We start from the raw sequence: 26,084 nt of genomic DNA on the forward strand, positions 1-26,084 counted from the left end.
GATCTCCTGACCTCGTGATCCGCCCGTCTCGGCCTCCCAAAGTGCTGGGATTACAGGCTTGCACCACCACGCCCGGCCTCGATTTTCAGTTTTTCATAGTGATGCACAGTTTGAATTTCTTTTGATCTGCCTTTCCCCATGGTCTCTGGATTAATGATTTGTTTGGTTAAAATTGAAGTCTGAGTGTTTAAAATTGCCTCTAAGCCACCGTTTTTCTTGGCTTTGCTGACATAATTGTTTTGACCCTTGAAACTTCTGTCAGGGCTCTGAGATACATTCTTCAGAACTGGAGTAAATTAAATATTAAAATTGAACCAAATTATTTGTTTGGAGACAAAGCATTCTGCCCTGAAGTATTTTTATTTACTCTTTAAAATGTTTTTTTTAAAAATTAATTACATGCAAAACCTTTTTTTCATGTATAGTCCACAAGTTTTAACCGTTATAAATTTGTGTAAGTACCACCACAATCAGGATTCAGAACAATACTGTCACTTAAAAATGATTCCTTCATGCTACTTATTTTGTAGTCCAACTCTCTGCCCACTCATAACCCCTGGCAAGTACTGATCTGTTCTCTGCCTTATTAGTTTGGTCTTTTCCAGATTGTCATATAAATGAAATCGTATAGTATATAACCTTTTGACTGGTTTATTTTACTCAGCATAATGCCTTTAAGATTCATCAGTGTTATGTATGTATCAATAGTTTGTTTCTTTTTATTGCAGAACTCCATTGTGTGACTGTACTACAGTGTTTATCCATTCACTAGTTGGACATTTTTGGTGTTTCCAGTCTGGGGTGATTATGAGTAGAGCTACAGAATATTTTCTTATACATTCTTGTTGAACATAAGTTTTCTTGTGTCTCAAGTCGATACCAGGAGTGGGATTACTGGTTGGTGTGCTAAATGTATAGTTACCTTTACAAGAAACTGCCAAACTGTTTTCCAGAGTGGCTATAATATTTTTCATTCTAACCAGCAGTGTCTGAGAGTTCTAGTTGTTCTGTGTCCTTGACATGTATCAGTCATTGTTTTTAAATGTTAGCTGTTCCAATAGGTGTGTTATCTAATTGTGGTTTTAATTTGTGTTTCTAAAAATGATTAACAATATTGAGCATCTTTTCAAAGGCTTATTGACAATCTGTATTTTAGCTATTTTAAAAATTGAGTTGTTTATTTTCTTGTTGAGCTTGCATATATTTTCTCTCATTCTGGAGCTTCTCTTTTTATTATGTTAGCAGTGTCTTTTGGGGAGCAAAAGGTTTTAGTTTTGTTGGAATCCAACTTACCAGTTTTTTCTTTTGTGGGTCATGCTTTTGGTTATATCTAAGAGTGCTTCACCTAACCCAAGAACATAAAGGTTTATCCTATGATTTCTACTAAAACTTCTGTAGCTTTACATAAAGATATATCATCTGTTTTGGGTTAATTTTTGTGTAAGATTTAAGGTACAGGTTGAGGTTCATTTTTAGCATATGGATGTTATAATAAAATTATACCCATAGGATTTTACTTTATCAGAGTGACATAGAGAGGTCAGTGCCATTGAAAGAAAAACTTAGGACTTTCCCAAGAGAAGGGGACACATCAATCCACGCAGGGCCACAAGGGAAATGCTGGGTTTGGCAAGCATAAGCAGGGATGAAAGAAAGCTGAGTAGAGTTTTTGTTCCTCAGGAAAGGCAAGGTAAACTGTTCCTCAACAGTTTGGCTAGTATGAATTTCCGTGGACTTTGGAGCATAGGGATGGTCTCTAGTTGTTTTGTACCTGACCCCGGGGTGATATAGGACAAATAAAATAATTGGCTTTGTGTGTAAGAGTTAGAGAAGGAGGTGGCTGGAAATATAGACTTGAGACTTGTTGCTTTGCACATGAAAGCTGTGATCCTACCTGAGCCCTTGGCTATCTCTAGGAATTAGCCCAGGGAGAGTCAATCTCTCACTGGCCAGCATGCTTTTTAAGATGTCAAAACTGCATAAAATAGAGAAAATTAAAAACATGGTAAATGCAGATGTCCACTTGTTTTGATACCATTTGTTGAAAACACTATGCCATTTTCATTAAATTGCCTCTACATCTTGGTAAAAATCAGTTGGCCATATTTGTAGGTGTGTACTTCTATATTTTCTGTTTTGTTGCACTGAAGTACTTGCTGTCTTTTTTTTTTTTTAATACTTTAAGTTCTGGGGTACATGTGCACAATGCGCAGGTTTGATACATAGGTATACATGTGCCATGTTGGTTTGCTGCACCCATCAACTCATCATTTACATCAGGTACTTCTCCTAATGCTATCCCTGCTCCAGCGCCCAATCCCCTGACAGGCCCCGGTGTGTGATGTTCCCCGCCCTGTGTCCAAGTGATCTCATTGTTCAATAACCACCTATAATTGAGAACGTGCGTTGTTTGGTTCTTGCTGTCCTTTTTGTAAAGCCCCAGTGTCTTGATTATTTTTGCTTTACAGCAAGTCTTAAAATCAGGTGCATAGTGTGGGTCTTCCAGCTTTATTATTTTATAGAATTGTTTGAGTATTTTAGGTCCTTTGACCTGCCTTAAAAATGTTAGAATCAGCTTGTCCCTATCTCCAAAAAACTCTTGCCAACATTTTGGTTGGATTTGGTATTAAGTTTTAAATCAGACTGGGGAGCATTGACTGTATATGTAGCATCTTAGCAATATAAAGTTGCCAACACATGAACATACTATGCCTCTCCAACTACTTAGGTCTTTGATTTAAAAAAAAAAAAAATCAGCATTTTGTAGTTTTAAACATACCTTTAATAAGTTGTGTTAGATTTAATCCTGTGTATATGTGTGTTTATTTGAGGGGGCTATTGTGAATGGTCTATATGTACACGTAAGTGCGTATGTATAGATTTCCTTTATTTAAAATTTCCATTGTTAATTGGTTTGGGGGCTTTTTTGTTTGTTTTTGTGTTTTGAGACAGGGTTTTACTCTGTCTCACTCAGGCTGGAGTGCAGTGGTGTGATCATAGCTCGCTGCATCCCCTCACCCTCCTGGGCTCAAGTAATCCTCAGCCTCCCAGGTAGCTAAGACTACACGTGCATGCCACCATGCCCAGCTAATTTTTGTATTTTTTGTGGAGACTGGGTTTTGCCATGTTTGCCCAACCTGGTGTCGAATTCCTGGGCTCAAGGAATCCACCCACCTTGGCCCCCCAGAGTGCTGAAATGACATGTGTGAGCCACCGTGCCTGGCTGTTTGAATTGTTAATATTTAGAAATATACTTGATATTTTGTGTGTTGGTCTTGTATTTTGCAGCCTTGCTTAACTCACTTATTTGTTTCAGGAGCTTTTTGTAGATTCTTTGGGATTTTCTACGTAGAAAATTATGTTACCTGCAAATAGGGACAGTTTTATATCTTCCTTTCCAATCTGTATTCCTTTTATTTCTTTTTCTTATGGTCCTAACTAAGGCTTCTAGTACACTGTTAAATAGGGGTAGTGAGAGAAGACATCCTGGCCTAACTGTCCATGTTAGGGGAAAAGCACTGTCTTTCACCATAAAATATGGTGATAGCTGTAGGTTCTTTGAAGATGCCTTTAATCTGGTTAAGAAATTTCTTTTTTCTAGTTTGCTGAGAGTTTTATCATGAATAAAGGTTAGATTTTATCAAATGTTTTTCTGCATTATTTGATACATGTAGTTTTATCTTTAGCCTGTAAGTATGGTGGATTATGTTAATATTTGAGTGTGGACCTAGCTTTGCATCCCTGGAATAAGCGCCTCTTAGTCATGAGGAATTGTTTTCTTTTATATATTGCTGGATCCAATTTGCTACTTTGTTGAATATTTTTTTCTTTTTCTCTCTGTGAGAGAAAGATTGATATGTCTAAAAAACTGTTTTTGTCTGGTTTTGAAAGTGTAAGGGTGATTCTGGCTTCATAAAATGAATTGGAAAGTGCTCCCTACTATTTTGTTTTCTGGAAAAGATTGTGTCAAATTTGTGTTATTTCTTCTTTAAAAGTTTAATAACATTCCTCTGGTGAAAGTGTCTAGGCTTGGGATTTTCTCTTCTGCAAGATTTTTTTTTTACTACATATTCAGTGTATTTTGATATAGGCCTATTCAAGTTAATTATTTCTTCTTAGGTGATTTTTGGTAGCTTGTGGCTTTCATGGAATTGGTCCTTTTTATCTAGGTTGTTGAATTTATGTGCATAATGTGTCTTGTAGTATTCTCTTACCTTTTAATGTCTCAGTGGGCTGTAGTAATAACTTCTCTTTCATTCCCAATACTGGTAATTTGCATCTTTTTTCTCTTTCTCTCTCTCTGGTCAATCTGGCAAGAGGTTTATAAGTCTTATTATCCTTTTAAAAAAGAAATAGCATTTAGTTTCATCAATTTTTCTTTTTCTCAATTTTACTGATTCTGCATTTTATTCTTTATTTCTACTTTCTTTGGGTTTATTTTGCCTTTTTAAAAAAAGTTTCTTAAAGCAGAAGCTTATGTTGTTTATTGAGACCTTCCTGTGCTTTTCTGATACATTTAGTTCTTTAAATTTTCCTCTCCAAGCATTGCTTATGTATATCTCACAAATTCTGAAATTTGTATTTTCATTTATATTCAGTTCAAAATATTTTCTAATTTCCCTTGAGACTTCATCTTTGATCTGTGGATAATGTAGAAGTCTGTTGTTTAATTTCCAAGTATTTGAGGATTTTCTGGATATCTTCCTGATACTGATTTTTAGTTTAATTCTGTTATGGTAGGAGAAATACTTGTTATTATTACATTTCTCTTAAATCAATAAAATAGAAAAGAAAAGTAGGGAAAAATCAAAACTAAAAGCTGTTTCTTTGAAAAGATCAGTGATGAATTTTCCGTGTGCACATTTGAAAAGCATGTGTGTTCTGTTGTTGACTGGAGTGCTTTATAAGTATCAGTTGGTTCCTGTTGTTTTAAGATGTAATTTATTTCTTCTGTATTCTTGATGATTTACCTTTTGCTACTTTTATCAATTACTGAGAAAGGAGTTTTGAAGTCTCCAACATATGGTGTATTTTTAGTTCTATCAGTTTTTGTTTTATGTATTTCGAAGCTCCATTGCTTACACAGTTATAATTATTATATGATCTTGGTATATTGATCCTTTTATCCTTAGAAATGTGTCTTTTTATACTGATAAATTCCCTTACTTTTTATTCTACTTTATTTAATATTGTTATGTGATTCCAGTTTTCTTTTGATTATTTTGAGTGTAGCGTATCTTTTATCATTCTTTTAATTTTATCATATTTAAAGTGAGTTTCTTATATAGCATATAGAGAGCATATACTTCTGTCTTGATTTTTTTTTAAATCTATTTTGGTACTATCTTATAAGTGAAATGTTTAGACCATTTATATTTAAGGTAAATATATGTTCAGATTTAATTTTATCATTTTATTTCTTTTTTGTTTATGCCTTATGATATTTTCCTTAATCTATTTTCCTTTTGCTGCCTTCTTTTGGATGAAATGATATTTTTCTAGACGTATATTTTAATTTGTGTACTGGGTTTTTTATTATGTATCTTCATACACGTTTTTTAAAAAATTGGTTGCACACATTTGTGTTACTAAGAAGTTATAGTAGCTCAGGTTATATTCCTAACTTGTAAGTGTTTTCTGAAGAAAACATTGTGAAGGAAAAATAGTGTGGATGCTCATAACACCTCCCCTGGCACCAGTGTCATAAATTGAATATTGCTTGCAATGGTCTTGGATTCACTGTCAATTGAATATTGGGTTGCCTGGCCCATGGGTCCAATTACCAGAATGATTTTTTTCCCCTTTGTCCTTATAAAATGAGAAAAAAGTTTAACAAATGAACCAAAACTGAGATTTTGTTTGGTAGAACTCTCTCCCTTCACTTCTCTTGTTCTAGTGACTACAGTGTCTTTTTCAAGAGAATATGGCTGTTACAAACCATCCTGGCCAGCTTCCAGTTAGGAAATTCAATTTTTATCTATTTATATAACCCGAAAAAATCTCCCTCTAATTATCATTTAGAAACTTGCATTGCCTTAATAACCACAATGGTTGCATGTAGACTTCCATTATTACTTTTTACTTTTGTCTGCAGTTACTCTTAGTGGAGCTAAATGTAAAACCACATCGGTTGACCAATGAAAAACTGTGTTTGATTGTTTATGTCATATGGGGTCAACCAGTTAAGCAGCATGTATCAAAACATAATAGTTTTTGAGATCATTTAACATTGTAAATTCTAGTTAGAACCCCACAGTCAGTGCAACTTGCTTGAACTGAGTTGCTATGGACTGTTTATCACCCCCTGCAAAATTAACATGTTGAGATCCTAATCCCCAGTGTGATTATGTGATGATATTTGGAGGGTGGGGCCTTTGGGAGGCGACTAGGTGGAGCCCTCATGACCCTTTCCCCTTCTATCATGTGAGGACACAGAGAGAAAAGAGCAATCTATGCACCAGGAATTGAGGCCCACACCAGACGCTGAATCTGATAGTGCCTTTCTCTTGATCTCTCAATCTCCACAACTGTGAGAAATAAATCTTTGTTGTTTAAGTCACTCAGTCTATGGTACTTTTGTTGTAGCAGCCCGACGTGACTAAGAATGTACAGATGTAGTCAGATGTAGTAGTACATGTATGAACTCTGTCATATATGAAAATGGATGTTATGTCATTAAGATACAAAATAAGCATTCTGGTAAAAAACAAAAATTATCTCTTTCATGGAACAGAAATAGAAGTTCTAAGATTACTAGTTACCTGAAAAAGTAGTAATGAACTGTGAAACACTGTTGAAGAAGCTGAGTATTTAATGTGGTTTCCAGAGTTATATGAAGATGCTAGATCCATTTAAAACATGCGCTAGGACAGTTCAGCCTAAAATAGATTATTCTATAAATAGCCAATTAAAAAAAATGGTTGCACACTTATCTATGTTTATACATACACTTAATTTTTTTTTTTTTTTTTTGAGACAGAGTCTTGCTCTGTCGCCCAGGCTGGAGTGCGGTGGCCGGATCTCAGCTCACTGCAAGCTCCACTTCCCGGGTTCCCGCCATTCTCCTGCCTCAGCCTCCCGAGTAGCTGGGACTACAGGCACCCACCACCTCGCCCGGCTAGTTTTTTATATTTTTTAGTAGAGACGGGGTTTCACTGGGTTAGCCAGGATGGTCTCGATCTCCTGACCTCGTGATCCGCCTGTCTCGGCCTCCCAAAGTGCTGGGATTACAGGCTTGAGCCACCGCGCCTGGCTCACTTAATTTTTTTAAGTCTACTTAGAATTAGTTTTTTACCGCTTCAAGTGGAATGCAGAAGCATCACCACCATAGAAGTTCCTTTACCTAATCTGGGTTGTATTTGATATATGTAAATTACATCCATATACATTGAAAACCTCACCAGACTCTCACAATTTTTGCTTTTAAAAGTCATACATATTATAAAGAGGTTAAGAGGGAAAAAGTAGTCTATTATTTACTATTTCTATTCATTCTTCTTGCATTCTAGTGGTTCCATCTTTCCTTTGGTAACATTTTGTTTACAGAACTTCATTTACCACTTATTTTATAGCAGGTCTGCTGGTAATGGATTCACTTGGTTGTGTTTCATATGAGAATGTCTTTATTTCATCTTCATTTCTGAAGGACACTTTCACTGGATATAGAATTCTACATACAGAAACCAGTACTTTCACTGCTTTAAAAATATTGTTCCACTGCCTTATGGCATCCATAGTTTCTCATGAGATACCAGTAATCATTTTAATTATCATTCCCCAATTGTGGCATGTGTTTTTCTTTGGCTGCTTTTGTGGGAATTTTTTTTTTTTTTTGTCTTTGGTTTTTATCTGTTTAAGATGTATCTAGACCTGGTTTTTGCTGTTTTTCCTTTTTTGGATTGGTTGAACTTCTTGAATCTACAAGTTTGACTCTTGCAAAATTTGAGAAGTGTTCAACTATTGTTTCTTCAATCTTTTTTTTTTTTTTTGGTAGTATTCTTTTTCCTCTTTCTCTGACACCCAGTGACTCAAACATTAGAGCTTTTGTTAATCTTCCGCAGTTCTGGAGGTCCTTTATTTTTTCCCCAAAGCTTTTTCCTCTTGGTTATTTATACTGTTCTGTTGATCTGTCTTCAAGTTCACAGGCTCTTTTCCTTTGTTATCCCCATTCTCCCATACAGTGCGTCCAGTAAATTTTTTGTTCTGGATACTTTATTTTTCAGCAATAAATTTTCCTTTTGTTTCTTTACATCTTACATTTCTTTGCTGAGGCTTCTGTTTTTCCATGTTTCAAGATTTTTGCTCTACTTTTTTAAAACCTTTGTAATAGGTGGTCTAGAGTTTTCATCTGATCATCCCAAATCTGAGCCATATCAGTGTTGGTGTCTTTTTATTGTCTTTCGTCTTGGGAGTTGTTTAGATTTTCCTGGTTCTTTGTATGACAAGCAATTCTGAATCATATCCTAGATATTTTCACTACTACTTTATTGACTCTGGGTCCTGTTTACAACCTATATTGAACATTAATTTTTTTTTCAATTTTAGCAACCATTTGATACAGTTAGGTTCATTTTCCAGCTTCTGTGTGACTCCCTTCCCAATCTTCTGGCTGGGAAGCTTAGGTCTGCCTATTCTGCTGTTCTCCCGGGCCAAGTGTGGGGAGGATAAAGAGAAAAAAGTAACAGAAATTTCAGACCCCTCTCACTCTAGACACAGTTCATCTGGTCATAAAGGAGGATTTCCATCAGAGTTTTGGCATCTCTTCAGCTGCTACTGTCATCATTGCTGCTCCCACAGGATTGTGTCTTAGGGATTTGGACTTGCTTAGGGTCTAAGGCAGAAGAGAAAACAAATATACAAAAGAAACCAAGGAGTTTTCTTCTACTGTTTAGTTACATCTCCCGTCACCGCTCCCCGCTTTTGTTCCTTGGACCAGAAAGAACCTCTCTTGGTGCTCCTTTTGTCTACACTCAGTTTGTACTTTGGGAATTGGAGAATTGGGTAGGAGCTGAGCATGGGCTGGAAAACAGGGCAGGAGTAGATCTATTGCTGGACTGGTCATACCTCGAATTGTAGTTTTTTTCCATTTACTTTTCAGAGTCTTGATTTGTGCATTCTGTTCAGATTTTTAGGTGAATTCAGTGGGAGACTAGGGGGAGTTAGCTTACTGCATCTGAACCAGAAAACTTCCTTAAAATGTTCTTGAGTTTTTAAAATTGTATCTCATTTATTTTCCAAATTTTGATTAATTAATATATTATTTACTTAAAGAATCATGAAAGGATTTAACAGAATTATAAAATCCAGGATTTGAAATTACCTTAGAAGTCATTTAGGCCAATCATTTACCTTTGACACATTCCCTCCACCTCAAACAATAGCTAATGATAGCTAAGATTGACTACGTACTTGCCAATGTATTAAGCGCTTGGTCTACATTAATTCATTTAATTCTCACAAAAATCCTATCAAGTTTTTATCTCCATTTAACTGATGAGAAAACTAAAGTTTAGAAAGCCTTCTCAAGATGCGGTCCTTGGTCATATTGCCATTAATTTGAGAGCCTATGAGGAATGCAGAATCTTGGGTTTCAACACAGATCCTTAGAATCATAATCTACATTTGGACAAGATCCCCAAGGTGATTCATTTGCACATTAACTTTTTCAATGCAGTTAATGAAGGTCACCTAGCGTGCAGGTTACCTTTAGGATCAAGAGAGTAAGCCGTTTACCTTTAGCTGGAGAATGCTCTAATATAGCCAGTTGCTAGAATTAAACTGCACCTTATGCAGTTCGAATTTTTTTGTTTCTTGAAGGAGTTAGGGCACAAATAAGCTACTTATTCTGTTATCTATACTGTTCAAATACTATTATGCAGAGTTGAGTATCCTTAGGGAAATGCCTGTCTACATTGAAAAGGACTTAAAGACTAATTATCCTATCATCTGGTATATCAAGAGAGATGAAGAAGAAACATGGCAGTCTTTGAAATAACATTAAGCTAATTGAAATTTAGCATTTATTCAGATTGTTTCCCTTAAATACCTTCCCCACAAAGAAGCCAGAGTGTCATTTTAAAGAATAAATCAGATCATGTTATAGCTTTGTGTAAAATGCTCCACCAGCTTCCTGTTGCACTTAAATTCAGACACCTTGCCATAGTTTAGATGACTACTTTTTTTAGCTTTATCTTCAACCAGAGCTCTTTCCATATACTTCAACCATATTGACCTTTCATCTGTTTCTTGAGCATGACAAGCTCTTTCCCATTCACATTTGCACTACCTCCTCCTTTTGTTTGGATAGATCTCCATGAAGCTTTTCTTACATCGACCTGCAATTCAAATGTTACCTCCTCAGAGAGACCTTCCTTAATTTACCATGTTGGAAATACCCTTCCACAAACGCATACCTGGTCATACTGCATAATTTGGCATTCTTATATAGTATTCATAGCATTTTTCAGTACCAGAAAGTATTTTATTTACATAATTTGTTACTTCTCTCGCATACCACCCTCAGGAGAGTGTAAAGGTCCATGAGAGTCAGTATCTCATCGGTTTGCTGTAATATACCCAAAGCCTAGGTTTTTGTGAACATCAAATTAGTTTATTCATGTAAGACTCTGAGAATGGGTCAGGCATATTATATATACTTGTCAGCTGCTGCTATTGTTATTGTTGTTAGTAGAAGTGATGATAGTGATAATATATTTAGGCATTTGTGAAACTCAATGGAATAATGTATTTTGAATAGATTCAAGGTAATATCTAATTATAAGAACTGAGTACTGTAGTTCAGCACTTCTGTTTTTATAGGATTGAAAAAGTGAAAACAGTCTAAATAATAGTTCTTTGATTGGAAGTGTTTTCTCTGAAGAGTTTAGGCAGTTGTGATCAGACCATCAGGGTACAGAGATGAGGATCCTCAGAAACACATCCGTCTCCTAAAATTGTGAACCAGTTGGGGCATGGGGTTTTTGAAGTTACTTTTGAACTTTTCAGCTACAAGCCAGTTTTGCTGGAAATGATTACTCATAGATATTAGATTCAAACTACTTTTCTCCCTAATCTAGACATTATGCAAAATCAGGCATCATAGTATACTCAGAGTGATATTCAGTGTTGTATGCTTCACTGTATGGCATTTTTATTGGTGCAGTCATTGAAATAAATGTATGTTTTATAGCATTCTGTATATCATGAGTTACTCTGCCTTTTGTCTCTGTGTCCATAGGTAACAGTTAACCTCTTCAACATGCAGCATCTGCAGGCTGCTTCCCTTGCAGACAGTTTACAGTCTCTCTGTGATAGTGCCAAACTCTATGACCCAGGCCAAGAGTACAGTGAATTTGTCAAGGCCACAAATTCAACTGAAGAAGACAGAGTTGATGGGTGAGAATTAATGTACAGACAAAATTATTTCAAAATATAAAACACTTAATTGTTAAAGTTTCTATCTAGTACAAGGAGGTGTCTTTTCTAACTGACAAAATTAACTTAAAAATTTTCTGAGTTCTGGCTGGGCGCGGTGGCTCAAGCCTGTAATCCCAGCACTTTGGGAGGCCGAGACGGGCGGATCACGAGGTCAGGAGATCAAGACCAGCCTGGCTAACACGGTGAAACCCCATCTCTACTAAAAAAAAAATACAAAAAACTAGCTGGGCGAGGTAGCGGGCGCCTGTAGTCCCAGCTACTCGGGAGGCTGAGGCAGGAGAATGGCGTAAACCCGGGAGGCGGAGCTTGCGGTGAGCTGAGATCCGGCCAGTGCACTCCCTCCTGGGCCACAGAGCGAGACTCCGTCTCAAAAAAAAAAAAAAATTTCTGAGATCTTTAAATATTGTTTTATGTTATCGAAGTAGATATATTTAAGGAACAGATGTAATTCACTGACAGTAAGCCTTTCCATTTTGACACAGACTTCTTTTATTTAAGAATTAAAAATCATTTGGGAATGTCATATGATGGCCGTACATGTTTTGAATGTCCACAGAATTTAACCTATGTTTTCCACAGAGGTCATGCTAGAAAAGTTAAACCATGCCATGCATTATTAACTATACTTCTGCTGTTCCTTCCCATGTTTCCACCGTAATAAGCACAAATAATTAAAAAGTATTTGCGTCTCCTATAAGAAGCTGAACCATGTAGTATGATTTATTTTTAATATTTAGTTTAATTCATCTGTGATTATTAAATTAATAGATTTTTCTAAACACAGAATGAAATAGACTGATTATTAGTTATTCTTTGGAGTGTTGAGTTTTGTTTTTTGTCATTGTTGTTGTTTCAGAAATGTAAATAAACATTTAAATAGTTCCCAAACTTCTGAATTTGGACCTGCCAACTCTTTAGAGGATGTTGTACGCCTTCCTGACAGTTCTAATAAAATTGAAGAGGACAGATGCTCTAACAGTGCAGATATAACAGGTAGTTTTCCACACTAAAGAGAGTGCTAATTTATAAAAGGTCAGATTGTTCGAATGTGATTGTTAAATTAATTTTTGCTCTGGAATTTAAAAATCAGGCCTTAGATTACAAATTTATGAGATCTTATTCACAGTTGTTACCATAGTTCCTTTCTTGAAATTGATAATTGGTTATTGTTAAAGAAATTTGGATTGTCTCACTTGATAGAATGTCAGTATTTTACCTTATGAAATCCACCTGTAGCCAAGTTTTGACTTTGTTCTTTTTATTAAAGGTCCTTCCTTTATAAGATCATGGACATTTGGGATGTTTAGTGACTCTGAGAGTACTGGAGGGAGCAGCGAATCTAGATCTCTGGATTCAGAATCTATAAGTCCAGGTACATCAATATTTAAGTCTAGCAATGAAACTCATTGAAAGATCAGTCCTTTTTTGGGTATTTTTTAACTACCTTGCTTTTATAGTGAACTTTCACACATAATAGAGAGGAAAGTGTACAATTTAAAAAATAGTTTTTAAAAACCCCTCATATATTCACTACTCAGCCTAAGAAATAGCTGGTTATTGGTATATTAGACGCCCCTGTACACACCTCCTTGGTAACATTGCCCTATCTCCCACCAGAATAAACCATTATCCTGAAATGTTTTAAAAACATTCCCTAGCTATTTTAAATGTTTCTAGTACTTATATCTGGTGAAGTTTTGCTGTCTTCTGAATGTTATACAAATTGAATTACACTATTGTGACTTCATGTATTTTTTTTAAGATCTATGTGAATGTAGGTAGCCATCTTTATTTTCACTGCTGTATATTCTGTGACTATAACTGTCATCTTTTAGATTGTTTCATACTTAATTGCTATAATAAACAGTGTCATTTTGCTATTTCTGTGCCTACAACTACTTATTCTTGTTAATTTTTTACAAATGTGCTTTAAGATACTTTGATACAGATTATCTCACGGTCCCCAGAGAGAAATAGAGTAAACGTTTTGAATTCTCCATTAGTGGCTTCTAAGAGGGCGATTTGCCTAGATTATACAGCTAGCAGGAGAAGAAGGTAGCAATTGAACTCATGAGATTCTTACATCCAACATTCTTTCTTTACACCTCTACCAAAGACTGCTCCAGGCCCATTCTTTCTGGCAACGTTTCTTTCTTCTAGGATCTTAATAGATAGATTATAGGATTTAAGCCATTTCAGATTCCAAGGCCTTTTTCTTCTTTTACATATTGCAGAAGTTTTATAAACTCATTTAGATAAATCTCTTATATTTAAAGTTAGAAAAATATTTTCACGCAGCGCTGGGTTTGTAGGATGATTATCACCTGCCACTTTGCTGCCTTCTTTTAAACTAGCACTGTTCAAGGAACATTCTGGAAATGTGAGCCTAATATTGAACTGAATATTTGTAATTAGCTTTGTAACAACAAACTGGTTCTAGGTAGCTCCAGAAATTATGACCCAATCTAGAGCAAGCCCCATATTATTTAGGATCCCATAAAACTTCATGTGGTAAAAACAAAATTTTAGAAACCACATCAGCTGATAAATGGGTGAAAACCTGGGAATGCCTTGCCTGGGAAAAAGGAAAATTGGAGACCTGTCAGCTGTCCTCAAATACTGGAGGTGAAAAGGGATTAAAGTTAGAGTACTTGTTTTCTCCATTTGGGAAAAATATGACCAAGCCTGGGATTTATAGGGAGGCAGATTTCTTTTCAGTAATGTAAGAAATGCGTTTTACACTTAGAATAGTTATAAAATGAAGCAATACAACCTTGTGATTTATCAGTCATTGGGGGCACATTCAAAGTGAAAACTAGATAGCTAACTTTAAGCATATTGTGAAGAAGAATCCTTTGGTGAAGAGAATGTTCTTTAAAATCATTTGTAAAGGCTTTTCTAACTCTGAATTTGAAACTGTTAAGGCCTTGCATTAAGGTGAATTCTTCCACTTATATGTAGGCCTGTGGAGAGGGAGTAAATAAACCTCATTCCCAGTTGAGCTGCTTCCAGACATGCTTTGATACATATGCAGTGTCCATTGCTGACGTAGCTTGTATCCTGTGGTCTCAGCTCCCTGCCAGTATCACTGGGCTATTGTTTGTTCCTGGTTCCCAGTCTGCCGTCTTGCCAGTAACATAAATGTGATGTTACTGTTGGGTTGTTGTATTCAAAGATGTTTGTATCTTTTAGAAAGCTTTTGGTTTAATCGTATACATTTATAACTTAATTCAGCAAACATTTAACGACAGCTTTACTGTTGTGCCAGCTACTCTGTCACATATTAGGTGTTAGACATGAATGGAAAATATCAGCTATACTTGCGAAGTTTACAATATCTAATACTTTACCATCGGAAGTTGGCAGTAAAGTGTTATTGGACTACATGAGCCTCAGTTTTAAATTTGTTCAGGAAAGTCAGATTTGGTTAAATATCTTTTCATTTCCAGGAATGAGTATCAGAATTCCCTGTTACCCAGAGTATGAGAATTGAAGCAAATTTTTACATTGAAGCTAATAAAATAGTATGACTTTTGTTTTTTCAAAAGTGTTTTCATTTCCTATTTCAAAGATTCTACAGTGAATGGTCAGGTAATTGTATCCACAATTTTCTTTTAGGAGACTTTCATCGAAAACTTCCACGAACACCATCCAGTGGAACTATGTCCTCTGCAGATGATCTAGATGAAAGAGAGCCATCTTCCCCTTCAGAAACTGGTATTGTATTTACCTGAATTAAGTCCCACTAAACCAGCTGAATCAGTAGCACTGCATGATATTAGAAAAATAGTATAATTTTAAAGAATCAATACTTTCTTGTGTATTAAAAAAAATTCACCGTGACTTAAATATATCCCAACAATTAGGTAGAAGTATGGGTTGATAATGTATTAATTAAATGTTACAAATACAAATATAAGAATAGGCGGCAAAACTACTGGATGTAAAATGTATTGGCATGGTGCTAAAATAACAGACTAGATATCATGTGTTTTCATAAACCTAATACTATGACTTAGTGTTAAAAGGGTTGGGGTGCATAAAAAATTCTAAAAAGCTCCTTCAAAAGAAACAATGCAAGAAACCAAGCAAGAAAACTAAGTAAGTGTACTTCTTGAGGACAAGGAAGTTGTGGATGTTGAAGGATAAAGTTAAATCAGTTACCTTAATAACTTGAATTAGAGGCGTATAAATTCGTTTTGTACGTTTAATGCCTACAGATACCTGGTTTGGCATCATTTCCTAAATTAATAGAATATGTGACCTCCAGTATAATATTAATATGTAACTAGCTGATATTAACTGTAATTTTATAGTAAATTAAGAAAGCTTTATCTGTAATGCAGATAATGCTCACTCTCTTACCTCACAGAGCTATTTTTCTTTGTTTATAGGGACTTTTTCTAATGCCTCCTATGACACCCTTCCCAGCTCTATGAAAGAGCATGTTAATAACAGTGTAAATATGCTGATTCTGAAAACATTATGCCATGTTATTATTCATAGCAATGACTTGGTGACGACTGTTACTCATAGCTAAAATGCTTGATAAATGTGCCTTTTAAGAGATCTATAAATTGGACCTATAAATTGGATGCTAAGCAGCTATTTTGATATTACAGATTCAAAGCTTTTTATAATATATGAACGATTACAGGGTTTAAAGATTATTCAAAATGTGGTATCACGTGGTATAATTTTTCTATCATTTTACAATTTTTATAAACTATTTCTCTCGCAAGGACCCAATTCCCTTGGAACATTTAAGAAAACATTGATGTCAAAGGCAGCTCTCACACACAAGTTTCGCAAATTGAGATCCCCCACGAAATGTAGGGATTGTGAAGGCATTGTAGTGTTCCAAGGTGTTGAATGTGAAGAGGTAAGATCTTTGTGGAATTGTGTTGGCCCTTTTATGCTTTTTGTTTTCTACTTTTTTGTTATTAATTTTACTTTTTAGGATCTTTTGCAAATATATGTTGAATAAATTGTTCTGCAGTATGCCTTCTATAATTTTATGTTTTGTTTTGTTGTTAAATCTGTTTCAAATAGCACAAGCAATACCCCTTAAACTCACTTTTGTTGTGTTACCCCCCACCTGCAGTTTGCCCAGTTGTGAATAGTTTTAAGGTTAACCAGTTTCAAACTATCATTTTCTTATAGTGTCTCCTTGTTTGTCATCGAAAGTGTTTGGAAAATTTAGTCATTATTTGTGGTCATCAGAAACTTCCAGGAAAAATACAATTATTTGGAGCAGAATTCACACAAGTTGCAAAAAAGGAACCAGATGGTATCCCTTTTATACTCAAAATATGTGCCTCAGAGATTGAAAATAGAGCTTTGTGTCTACAGGTACATTATAACTCTTAAAATTTTAAAAAGCATAAATGCCTGTGTAACCTATTCTAATGAAAAGGAGACTTTAAAGGAAAATAATGTTCAGGGGCTTTTGTTTTGTTTTGTTTTGTTTCTGAGACAGGGTCTCACTCTTTTGCCCAGGCTGGAGTACAGTGGCATGATCACTGCTCACTGTAGCCTTGACCTCCCAGGCTCAAGCGACCCTCCCACTTCAGCCTCCTGAGTAACTGGGACCGCAGGCATGTGCCACCACGCCTGGCTAATTTAAAAAAAAATGTCTGGAGAGATGGAGTCTCCTTATGTTCCCAGACTGGTGGTCTTGAACTCTAGGCTCAAGTGATATTCCCGCCTCCGCCTCCCAGGCACCTGGCCAATGCACAATCTTTAATAACTACATTTTTTCAGATTTCTACAGAAAATGTTACCTCATTTGGCCTTGAATAGTTTTTTCTAAAATACTAATAACATTTGAAATAGAACGAAAAGATTGAAACTCAAATATATGGAGATTTAGCCATTTGTACTAAAGAATTTTGCAAAATTTTTTTCTTTTCTATTGAAGGGAATTTATCGTGTGTGTGGAAACAAAATAAAGACTGAAAAACTGTGTCAAGCTTTGGAAAATGGAATGCACTTGGTAGACATTTCAGAATTTAGTTCACATGATATCTGTGACGTCTTGAAATTATATCTTCGGCAGGTAAAATTTTTACCCTTGAAACCCACCATTAAATTAAAAACAGCAAAACTCTGGTTTGTATTTTGCTGATAACATTTGCTGCACATGTTTTTTCATTGGCATAGACGGTGTGGGTATCTTTCTGATTATTAGTGCGTGGGTCAAAGAGTATATGAAATATATGTACAGTTTAAAGAAAAATAAAAACAAACTCATCTCCCATCACCCACCTTAAGAAAATAGAATATTACTGTACCTTATAAAAAACCCCCATGTTCCTCTTCCAAGTTACATCCGCCTAACTCCACCAAAGAGGCCTTTAATAATCATAACTCTCTCTCTTTTCTTAATAGTTTTAATACTTGTTATTTATTCCTAAACAATGTATTGTTAACCTTTGGAAAATTGACTTGAAAGCATAAATCTAGCTGTGTAAGGCAATCCCAGTATCCACACAGTTATATGAAGTAAATAAAACAGTGTCTAGATCGTAGGCTGGCTTTGCCTTCATTGATATTTTAAAATAGCCATTGTGATAGGGTAGTGGTCAAGATCGTGAATGTGTCCTGGGAACACGTCATTTACTGCATTTGGAACATCTGAAAGGACTGTCCTGTAAGTTGGGTACTGCACATTCTGGCAGGAATATGGTCAGGGAATAGGCTGCTCTCTTTTTTTTTTCCTCACTGTTAAACCTGTAGTTTGCAGGAGTAGGTCCAAAGACCTACTCGGTGGGACGAAATAAATGGCTTTAGTAGCATCAAGCAGCAGCTCATGGAGGGATTGCAAAAACTTAATCAGCACATTGTCGTGAGACAAGTACAAAAAAAGATCTGAGCCAAGCTTAGCTGATACTCTGTCCTCGGGTGAAAATGAAGAGATAATGTCAGAGAGAATAGCGATGACAGTCCTCAACATACCAATCTCTGCAGTTCTGTTGCTCCCAGCTGGATCCTTTAAAAAAAATTTTTTTTTAATTGACGTGTAATAATTGTATACATTTATAGAGTACACAGTGATGTTTTGGTATATGTAATGCATAGTGATCAGCTCAGGGTAATTAGCCCAGCCGTCATCTCAAACATTTATCATTTCTCCATTTGGGGAACGTTGAACACCCTCCTTTTAGTTATTTGAAAGTATGTAATATATTATTGTTAACTACAGTCATCTTACAGTGGTATAAAACACCAAACTTACTCCTCCCCATCTAGCTATAATTTTGTACTGGATTTTTAAAAGTATGGTAACTAGCTGCCATCCTGGGATATCTCTTCCACCTTCTCCTCACTTTTGAGGAAATGCCTGTCATGTCTTCCCTTTTTTTGTTGTTTTTGTTTTTGTTTTATTCTCCTGTTTTGATCATGCCCATACTTGAGCCAGGTGGAATAGGAGTTAATATTTAAAACCTTATTTATCCATGAATGTCTTTATATTCTACTCTCTTGAATGGAAATATCATAGTGTTGATAGTGTGGAAGGTTCTAATATTCTAGGCTGAAAATTATTTTTCTTCAGAAATTCAAAGGTGTTTTTTTGTTGTCTTTGAAGCCTGAAATCCTTCTCATTTCTAACTCCTTGTATGTGGCCTATGATTTTGTCTCTGAAAGCTTGTAGAATCTTCTTTTTTTCCCTTTATCCTAAAATTGTATAAGTATGTGTTTCGATGTGGGTACATTTTATCCACGATTCAGGGCACTCCATGAACACTGCCAATCCTGGTTAGTCCTTTAGTTTTTGGAACTTCTCATTTTGCTGCTCATTTCCTCCCCTCTATTTTCTCTTTGCTTTCCATCTGGAACTCTTATTTGGATATTTGACAACCTGGACAGGTTCTCAAGTTCCCTTATCTTTTCTCTATCACTCATTTCTTTTTTTGTTTTCTTACAACACTTTCTAAGAGATTTCCTCAGCTTTATCTTTCTTCCTTGCTGTGAACTATTTCATTCCTGGTATCATGTTTCAATTTTCCAAAACTGTGGTTTTTGTTCCTTTTGCAACTTTCTTCCTTTTTTAATGACTGCAATATCTGAGGATAGTTATAGTTTTGTTTTTTTTTTTTTTTTAAGGATTCTTTTCTTGGCTTATTCTCTAGCCTTGCCCAATAGAAATATAATGTGAGCCACATATTACAATATTAAATTTTCTAGTAGCCACATAAACAGGTGAAATTAGTTTAATATTTTACTTAAACTGAAAATACCATTTGAACATTTAATCAGTGTTTTTAAATTATTAATGAAATAATTTTACCTTTTTTGTTACTGAGTCTTTAAAATCTATGTTTTGTTCATTTAAAGTACATTTCAGTTTAGACCAGCCACATTTCCAGTGCTCAGTAGCCGTATGTACCTTGTGGCCACCATATTAACAGTACAGTCCTAGACCTTTATGTTTTTTTTCTTTCCTACTCATTTTGATTTCTGTCTCCATGGTTGTCTGCTTAAAATGAAAGAGTTGAAAATTGAATCTCTTTCGAAGCTCCTGAACACATGAAGTCTTTGAAGACTTTGAGCTTTATTGTAGGGTGATGTAGGTGGACTGTTTGGGAAACACTTGATGCCTCTATCGCTGTAGGTTTCTGTTCATGGGGGAGTCTGATACCCCAGAGAAGGGTCTTTCCTTGCCTAGAGTGTGGTACCAGTCCTGTAAGAGCCAAGCAGGCTAAGAAGGTCTCAGGATCTCTACGTTTAGAACGGCATGTGTAGCCGCTAAATCCCCATTTTCAGATAGTTGCCCATCTGTGCTTTGTGTTTGACATTGCCCATCCAGAGACTCTTTGTTTTATACTGCCTGGAGAAGAAACCTTGAGACTTCTCGGGAAGAGGCTGCTCAGAAGGGTCAAGTGGCAACAGGGATCTACAGATCTAAGCCGTCTCAGATAGCCCACGCTCCAGCAGATTCAGAAGACCTAGTGCTGACAGTCCCTGAGTCTCCTTAGGATTCTGTCAGTCACGTTGGTTCACAGTTTGAGATTTCAGCTTACTCAGAGCTGCTAAGTCAATACTTGTTCATTTGCTCTTCAACTCTTCAGCTTATGAAATCATGCTTTCATCTCCTCTCCTTTTCTCGCAATCCTGTGGGCTTACTGTATTTTAGTGGGATTGCAGGGAAAGAAATTAGGTATAATTGTTGAATTTACCATGTTAGCCCAGGAAGCTACTGGTGTATCTTTAATCACATTTTCAGGACTCTTAGCTGAAAAATGGAGGCCAAGTAGCTTTGAATGACTATAAATCTCGTAATGAATCATCCTTTATCTCTTCTAGCCAGGCAAGGAGAGGAAATGAATAGGGTCCAATACTATCAGCTCTCATTCTGTCTCAGGAATACTAGTGATGGAGACTTTCTTGTGAGAATGTTCCATTCTTAAAACAATGTTAGAGAGTAGCCTTAATACTACTCATTTACTGTGTAGGAAATCTGCAGCTCCAAGAGGTGTTAAGTGACTTCCTTCAGATCCCAGAGTGGTATGGGTAGAAATTGATCTCAAGGCTGCCCCTCTCTAGGACCAGCAGAGGAAACCAGAGAAAGGGGCACCTACCTCACCACCAATAAAATAGGACATCAGGTAGTAGTTAGAGGTACCCTGGGTTTCATCACAGAGCAAGTGGAAACATTGAAATTCGTTATGACACCGGGCAGATCAAAATGGCATGCCCTTTGTTAGTTTGAAAAGGTACTTTTTCTTTTGACCTATTTATGACAATTCAAGGTGTGTTTAAAAATTAGATAAATAAAATGTTGACGGTGGTTTCTTGCTGTTTCTCTCATATCAAGAAAATTCAGTTTATTTGCCTTTTTAATTAATTTGACTTCTTTTATGCATTATCCTGGGTTTTACTTGAATAAAACAGTTGAAGATCATACTAACTTTGAGGGAGTCCTGAATGTAATTGGTATAGGATATATATCAGACTTGTAAAATTCCATCATGCAGCTTTAGGTTTAGTTTTACTGATTATCAGTTAAGTCATTTTTAATACAGATACAATTTATGATGATGATTCTAGGTTTACTTTATAGACTACATCTGTAGCAAACATTTACATTGCTAAACGTGGATTGACTTTAAATCTTCTTAATGTAAAGGGACATCCTAAATCATTCTGTAACTGTTAGTAATAGTTGATTAACAGAAAAAAAGAGTACTCACCCCAATGTAATTTTATTTCTTTAGCTCCCAGAACCATTTATTTTATTTCGATTGTACAAGGAATTTATAGACCTTGCAAAAGAGATCCAACATGTAAATGAAGAGCAAGAGACAAAAAAGGATAGTCTTGAAGACAAAAAATGGCCAAATATGTGTATAGAAATAAACCGAATTCTTCTAAAAATCAAAGACCTTCTAAGACAATTGCCAGCATCAAATTTTAACAGTCTTCATTTCCTTATAGTACATCTAAAGCGGTAAGAATTTTGTATAACTAGAACATTCATTAATGGGCATTTGATTTTGTTTTGTTTTGTTTTTAATTGTGGTAAAATCCAAATCCACATAACAAAATTTACCTTCTTAGCCATTCTTTTTTTTTTTTGGTGGGGGGTGGAGACAGAGTCTTGCTCTGTCACCCAGGCTGGAGTACAGTGGCAAGATCTTGGCTCACTGCAACCTCCGCCTCCTGGGTTCAAGCGATTCTTCTGCCTCAGCCTCCCGAGTAGCTGGGAATACAGGTGCACACCACCATGCCCAGCTAATTTTTGTATTTTTAGTAGAGGCAGGGTTTCAACATACTGGCCAGGCTGGTCTCGAACTCCTGACCTCATGATCTTCCCACCTCAGTCTCCCAAAGTGCTGGGATTACAGGTGTGAGCCATCACGCCTGGTACTACTTAGCCATTCTTAAGTGTTAAGTGTGTTCATATTGTTGCAGTGTTACTTTTAAAATGAACATTTCATCTCCAATCTGTGTAAGGGAAGGGGAGACATTGAAGATATATGTACTTGCAGCCAACATGGTTCCCTCAGATGCCTCCTGTGTGCCAGGCTCTGGCTGGCTAAACAAGGATGAAAACATAGGGCTTCAGCCATCTGTTGGTCTCATCAGCTGCAGGGACAGATCTGCAGACCAGCAGAGTACAGCATCTGTTCTAACAGCTATGTACAGCATGCAGAGGAAGATTGTGTGGTCAGGGCATAAATCAGAGGAGATAGCCCTTGAATCAGACTTACAGAACCAAGTAGTATCTTGGTGGGCAAAATTACACAGAAGAGCATTCCAGGCACAAAGTCACAGACATGGAGATACAAGAGCACGTTGTGCATCTGAGAAATACAAGTGAATTGGTTAGGCTGCAATACAGCAAGCAGTAGCAGAAACTGAGCCAGGTAGAGGCCTGATAAAGTCTTGCATGCCTGCTAGGTGCACTGACCATCTTGCTTCGGTACGCACTAAAGAATTTTTTTTTTTTTTTTTTGGTTGAGACAGAGTCTCGCTCTGTCGCCCAGGCTGGAGTGCAGTGGCCGGATCTCAGCTCACTGCAAGCTCCACCTCCCGGGTTTACGCCATTCTCCTGCCTCAGCCTCCCAAGTAGCTGGGACTACAGGTGCCCACCACCTCGCCCGGCTAGTTTTTTTTGTTTTTTTTTAGTAGAGACGGGGTTTCACTGTGTTAGCCAGGATGGTCTCGATCTCCTGACCTCGTGATCTGCCCATCTCGGCCTCCCAAAGTGCTGGGATTACAGGCTTGAGCCACCGCACCCAGCCACTAAAGAATTTTGAGCTAGGGATTTGACAGGCTCAGATTTGCCTTTTAGATATTTTGGCAGCAATATGGAAACTAGGTTGGAGAGGAGGCCTTTATTACAATTCAGATCTCCTTGAATAATCATAGAAATAAAAGGTGGTAAGAGCTTCAAGTGAGGCCAGAGGAGTGGGGATGGTGTTGGAACTGAGATCTTCAGAAGGAAGAATCATCTAGACTTAAAGACTGGAGATGGGTAGTGAGAGAACTGACAATGATGTTTAGGTTCCCAGTATAAGGACTTGGGAGGATATACCATATACTGAGATGGGAGCAGTTTTTAGGGGTATTTTTTCTTTCTGCTGGTAAAACTGTAGTACTTCCTTCTACTTGAAATTTATTTCAATACTGTGAAACTGTGAAACTCTATTTGGCATGTGGTCAATATTTTAATCAAATAAGTATAACCTTTTCCTAGACTTTTTCCCCCTAGTATTCTTATGCAGCTCATTTTTCCTCCACCCTCTCTATTCCATAGTAAACTACAGTCAAGGAACTCTAATAGGCAAATCTCATGCAACTTTATGTGTTCTACTTTGCAGGGTAGTAGATCATGCAGAAGAAAACAAGATGAACTCCAAAAACTTGGGGGTGATATTTGGACCAAGTCTCATCAGGCCAAGGCCCACAACTGCTCCTATCACCATCTCCTCCCTTGCCGAGTATTCAAACCAAGCACGCTTGGTGGAGTTCCTCATTACTCACTCACAGAAGATCTTCGATGGGGCCCTACAGCTGCAACATGTCATGTGTAGCACAGGTGTTTTTTCAGCTCAGGTTGATCAAGGCTGTTTTCCAAAGCCTCTGTTATCACCAGAAGAAAGAGACCCTGAACGTTCCATGAAGTCACTATTTTTTCCTTCAAAGGAAGTGAGTTTGACCTTTATGGAATTGTATTAGAACTTTGTAATGTTTATGTTAATAAGTTAAAAATCTTTGAACTCTTTATTTTGAGGTTGTGTTTTACTTCTTCCATTTTAAAAATTATCTTCCATCAACAGGATATCCATACTTCAGAGAGTGAAAGCAAAATTTTTGAACGAGCTACATCATTTGAGGAGTCAGAACGCAAGCAAAATGTGTTAGAAAAATGTGATGCATGTCTCAGTGGTGAGTAGCCATGTTAAAAGAAAATGTTTGCTACTTAAAACTTTGCCAGTAGAACCATGATTAAAGTCAAGGTGAGGGGTGATGAGGGAAGCCAGAGAATAAAGCTTTGTTAGTTAACAAATCTTGACTAGCCATTGAGAAAGTTGCCTTTTAGTGTACCTTGCATTTAAATGAATGTCATTCTTCATAAAAGTCTTTCTTGTAATAAGGACATCTTGGAGTTCATAATGTTTTTTGTGTTCCTTCTGAATTTTGTTTTCGTTTCTGCATTTTGCCATCAGCTAAAATCAAGGTAGAAATGTGTTGAGCAATGTGATATTCATTAGTATCTTCTGGTTCCATAATTCAGTGCATTGAACTAACTGTTCATACGGAGTCAAACTAGACTCTTCAAAAAATTTAGAGTCCTCTTTTTTTGACATGCTTTTTACCTGTGGCCTACATTTAACCCATTAAACACAGAGATGTGTATGTATTTTTTATTTCCTTGACTACAGTCATTTTATTCACTTATTTTCTCTTTATAATATTAGTTGCTGTCATTGCTAGTTGTTAAGCTGGTGGCAAAGCTTCCATTTGTATTGTCATTTCTACATTGTTATAGCTAAATTCCAGGTTTTTACATTGCAGCCATATATGTTAAATTTAATGTGTAATCAAGTATCAGTGAACATAGGGTCTAAAAAGGAAAGGAGTGACGGACATGGTGGCTCACACCTGTAATCCCAGCACTTTGGGAGGCCAAGGCGGGCAGATCACCTGAGGTCAGGAGTTTGAGACCAGCTTGGCCAACATGGTGAAACCCCGTCTCTACTAAAAATACAAAAAATAGCCAGGCATGGTGATGGGCACCTGTAATCCCAGCTACTCAGGAGGCTGAAGCAGGAGAATCACTTGAACCCTAGAGGCAGAGGTTGCAGTGAGCTGAGAATGTGACAAGTGAAACTCTGTCTCAAAAAAAAAAAGGAAAGGAACTAACATTTACCAGGTACCTGCCTGTTCTGTGCTAAGCACTGTGCTTATTTGTTTGATCATCATAATAGTTCTGTGCTATAAAGAGCATTATCCTCATTCAGCCCATAACTGACCATCTGAAAGAGACTAAGTAATGCCAAAGATTGTGCTCCTAATACATTTGAACCCAGTTCTGATTGCTAAACCTAACTTTTTTCACTATCCCATGAAGCTCTTAGGAACAGTAATAATAATAAATGTCACTTTCCAGTGTTTATTACATACAACATAATTTTAAGCACTTTTCCTAGTAGATCATTTAGATCACACAGCAACATAGATACACATAGGAGTCTTTTTTTTACAGATGAAGGCACATGAGACAGTGGGATTGCCTAGCCCAGTGCAGAAGTGGCAGGCAGGGCTGAGCCAGGACCCAGGCAACTGTGCTTCAGAGTCTGTACTCTTCTCCATTATCCTCTAAGTTTTTCCCTCAGAAATTTAACAATATACGTTGGTGCTTACAGTCCATTTGCAAGGAACCAGGTCCCTTAGAATGCTCTATAAATGTGTGGAGGACCTGGGAAAGCAAATCATAAGAGCTTTGGGCCAGGTGTGGTGGCTCACACCTGTAATCCCAACACTTTGGGAGGCCGGAGTGTGCGGATCTTCAAGTCAGGAGTTCAGGACCAGCCTGGCCAACATGGTGAAACCCTGTCTCTATTAAAAATACAAAAATTATCTGGGCATGGTGGCAGGCACCTGTAATCTCAGCTATTCAGGAGAGTGAGGCAAGAGAA

General features: G+C 36.7%; 1 protein-coding gene across 3 annotated transcripts in view; it reads left to right on the forward strand.

Moving 5' to 3' along the window:
• ARHGAP29 (Rho GTPase activating protein 29) overlaps positions 1–26,084 on the forward strand; it is a 67,470-nt gene that overhangs the window by 35,594 nt on the left and 5,792 nt on the right. For 2 of the 3 annotated variants that reach the window (XM_023231070.3, XM_023231072.3), the window contains 10 exons: positions 11,237–11,394; positions 12,293–12,429; positions 12,704–12,808; positions 15,055–15,153; positions 16,179–16,318; positions 16,600–16,788; positions 17,357–17,494; positions 21,654–21,886; positions 23,763–24,090; positions 24,222–24,330. In XM_023231070.3, the coding sequence (XP_023086838.2) occupies positions 11,237–11,394; positions 12,293–12,429; positions 12,704–12,808; positions 15,055–15,153; positions 16,179–16,318; positions 16,600–16,788; positions 17,357–17,494; positions 21,654–21,886; positions 23,763–24,090; positions 24,222–24,330 (1,636 nt within the window). The remainder of the gene's footprint in view (positions 1–11,236; positions 11,395–12,292; positions 12,430–12,703; positions 12,809–15,054; positions 15,154–16,178; positions 16,319–16,599; positions 16,789–17,356; positions 17,495–21,653; positions 21,887–23,762; positions 24,091–24,221; positions 24,331–26,084) is intronic. The other variant, XM_023231071.3, reaches the window with a different exon arrangement.

The sequence above is a fragment of the Piliocolobus tephrosceles genome, chromosome 1 (genome assembly GCF_002776525.5).
Source record: "Piliocolobus tephrosceles isolate RC106 chromosome 1, ASM277652v3, whole genome shotgun sequence".
Taxonomy (NCBI): Eukaryota; Metazoa; Chordata; class Mammalia; order Primates; family Cercopithecidae; genus Piliocolobus; species Piliocolobus tephrosceles.